The sequence below is a fragment of the Pundamilia nyererei genome, unplaced genomic scaffold (genome assembly GCF_000239375.1).
Source record: "Pundamilia nyererei isolate P.nyererei 1_Seehausen unplaced genomic scaffold, PunNye1.0 scaffold00037, whole genome shotgun sequence".
In the NCBI taxonomy this organism is placed as follows: domain Eukaryota; kingdom Metazoa; phylum Chordata; class Actinopteri; order Cichliformes; family Cichlidae; genus Pundamilia; species Pundamilia nyererei.
In genome coordinates, this window is record NW_005187438.1 from 3505476 (window position 1) to 3507281 (window position 1806).

At 37.6% G+C, this 1806-nt stretch overlaps 1 protein-coding gene across 1 annotated transcript in view; it reads left to right on the forward strand.

The window, feature by feature from the left end:
• Positions 1-1806, forward strand: part of gpr158a (G protein-coupled receptor 158a) — a 92364-nt gene that overhangs the window by 23323 nt on the left and 67235 nt on the right. Inside the window, exon 2 of the mRNA XM_013910161.1 lies at positions 1492-1597. Within this exon, the coding sequence (XP_013765615.1) occupies positions 1492-1597 (106 nt within the window). The remainder of the gene's footprint in view (positions 1-1491; positions 1598-1806) is intronic.

Here is a 1806-nt window from a genome sequence, read left to right on the forward strand (position 1 = left end):
GTTGTGATGTAGTGCACGGCTAATTGCATCTCTGTCAGACTGATTTCTTTCTTAGGAAGAAGAGATGAGACATGAGGCAGACAAATGTCTGTTTTTGCTTTATAACATGTTAGAACCTATTAAAATTTCAGTTAAGATTCCAAGTACAGGTTTGTGCAATTACATGTTGAGGATTTTAAGGTAGTGTAACTCAGCGGTCCCCAACCCACGGGCCACGGACCGGTACCGGCTCAGTGGCCGCGAGAGTTAATCCTCGCGTGTGAAATTTATGGTTTTCAGGGTTTTTATAGTTTTTTAGCGTTATTCTTTAGAATCCTTATCGTTAACTCAGTTTCCCTGGGTCTTTTCCCATGTGTTATGAATAAATCTTCCTTTTTTTTGGTACCGGTACTGGTTTTATTTTGTTGCATCTATCCGCAACACCTTAAAAGCCGGTCCATGAAAATATTGTCGGACATAAACTGGTCCGTGGCGCTAAAAAGGTCGGGGACCGCTGGTGTAACTTTACTATACTTTTAAGTGAAATTTGTAGATCAGACAATAACATACAGCTCATAATGTACTTGCTTTATCTACCTTCCTCAGTTCAACTCTTTTAATTTGAAAAGCTTCTATTTAGAAAACCATCCAAAAAAATCCCGTCTGACACAAATCAATCAATCACTCAATCAATAAATCAACAAAAGGGTAAATGACTTTCTTCAACAGTGGGTTTTAGTTGGCTTTACTACACTTTGTTTACTCCGTGGTCTTTTTGTTGTTTTCGGGTTTTGATTTCCTTGCAAATATAATTGAGTTTAGACTTGAGGTTTTATTGTTGTTCCAAATGTTTCAAGTTTTGATTTTTGTGTTTGTTGAATGTTTCGGTTCTTGTTTTGATTTCTTTATTCTAGCAGATTACAAGCTTTATTTTTTGTGTCCATTTTTGAGTATTTGCTTCCTGTTGTTTCTTGTGTTTTTTTGTAATGCCAAGTTTCAGTTTTACATCCTGTGTTTTGGTTCATTTCATTGTTTCTTTTAGTAGTTCCCTCAGTGATTCTTTGTTTTCTTTCTGTTACTTTCTGATTTATTTGAAGATGAGTTTTCTGTCATGTCCTTTGTTAGTTATACCACGTGTGTTCTACTGTCCAATCAGACCTGTGTGTATAAATAGTCCCATCGTCACAGGGAAGCGTCTGTTGTGCTTCCTTTTTTGCACTTGATCTTTTTTCATGTGTGTTGGTTTTCACATTTATGTTGTGAACTTTTTCTGCCTGAACTAATGGCCTTGTTTTGCATTCAAACCTCCACACTCTCAACTTTTCTGATATACAATATGCTTAAGAAAGAATGATATAATTTCAAAGTGCTTCAATTCCACAGCTGTTCACCATAACAATCAAATCGCAAAATGTTAGGAAATCATGTAAAGCTCTAGTTGAGTCCAAGGATAAAAACATGGAGGTAGAAATGACCCTAATAGATCTCTTTTAATGTCCTTCCATCTTGCAGGGGAGTGGTTCGAGTGGACATTAATCTACAGGATGTTGATATCGACCAGTGCTCCACTGATGGCTGGTTTGCTGGAACCCATCGATGCAACCTGACCACTATGGAGGTGAGTGTGCCAAGCATAGGGGCTAGATTGATTTGCTCAGTTAAACTGAACTGTAATCCACACCTACTGTGTCACATCTACACAAGGCTCCAAATGGAAAACCAGTAAATCTGTATGTCTTGTGACAAATGTGGGGATCCGATTCACCTTAAATGATACTGCTAACAATATAACCACTAAACTGAAGTGTACAGTGGATACAAAGCATC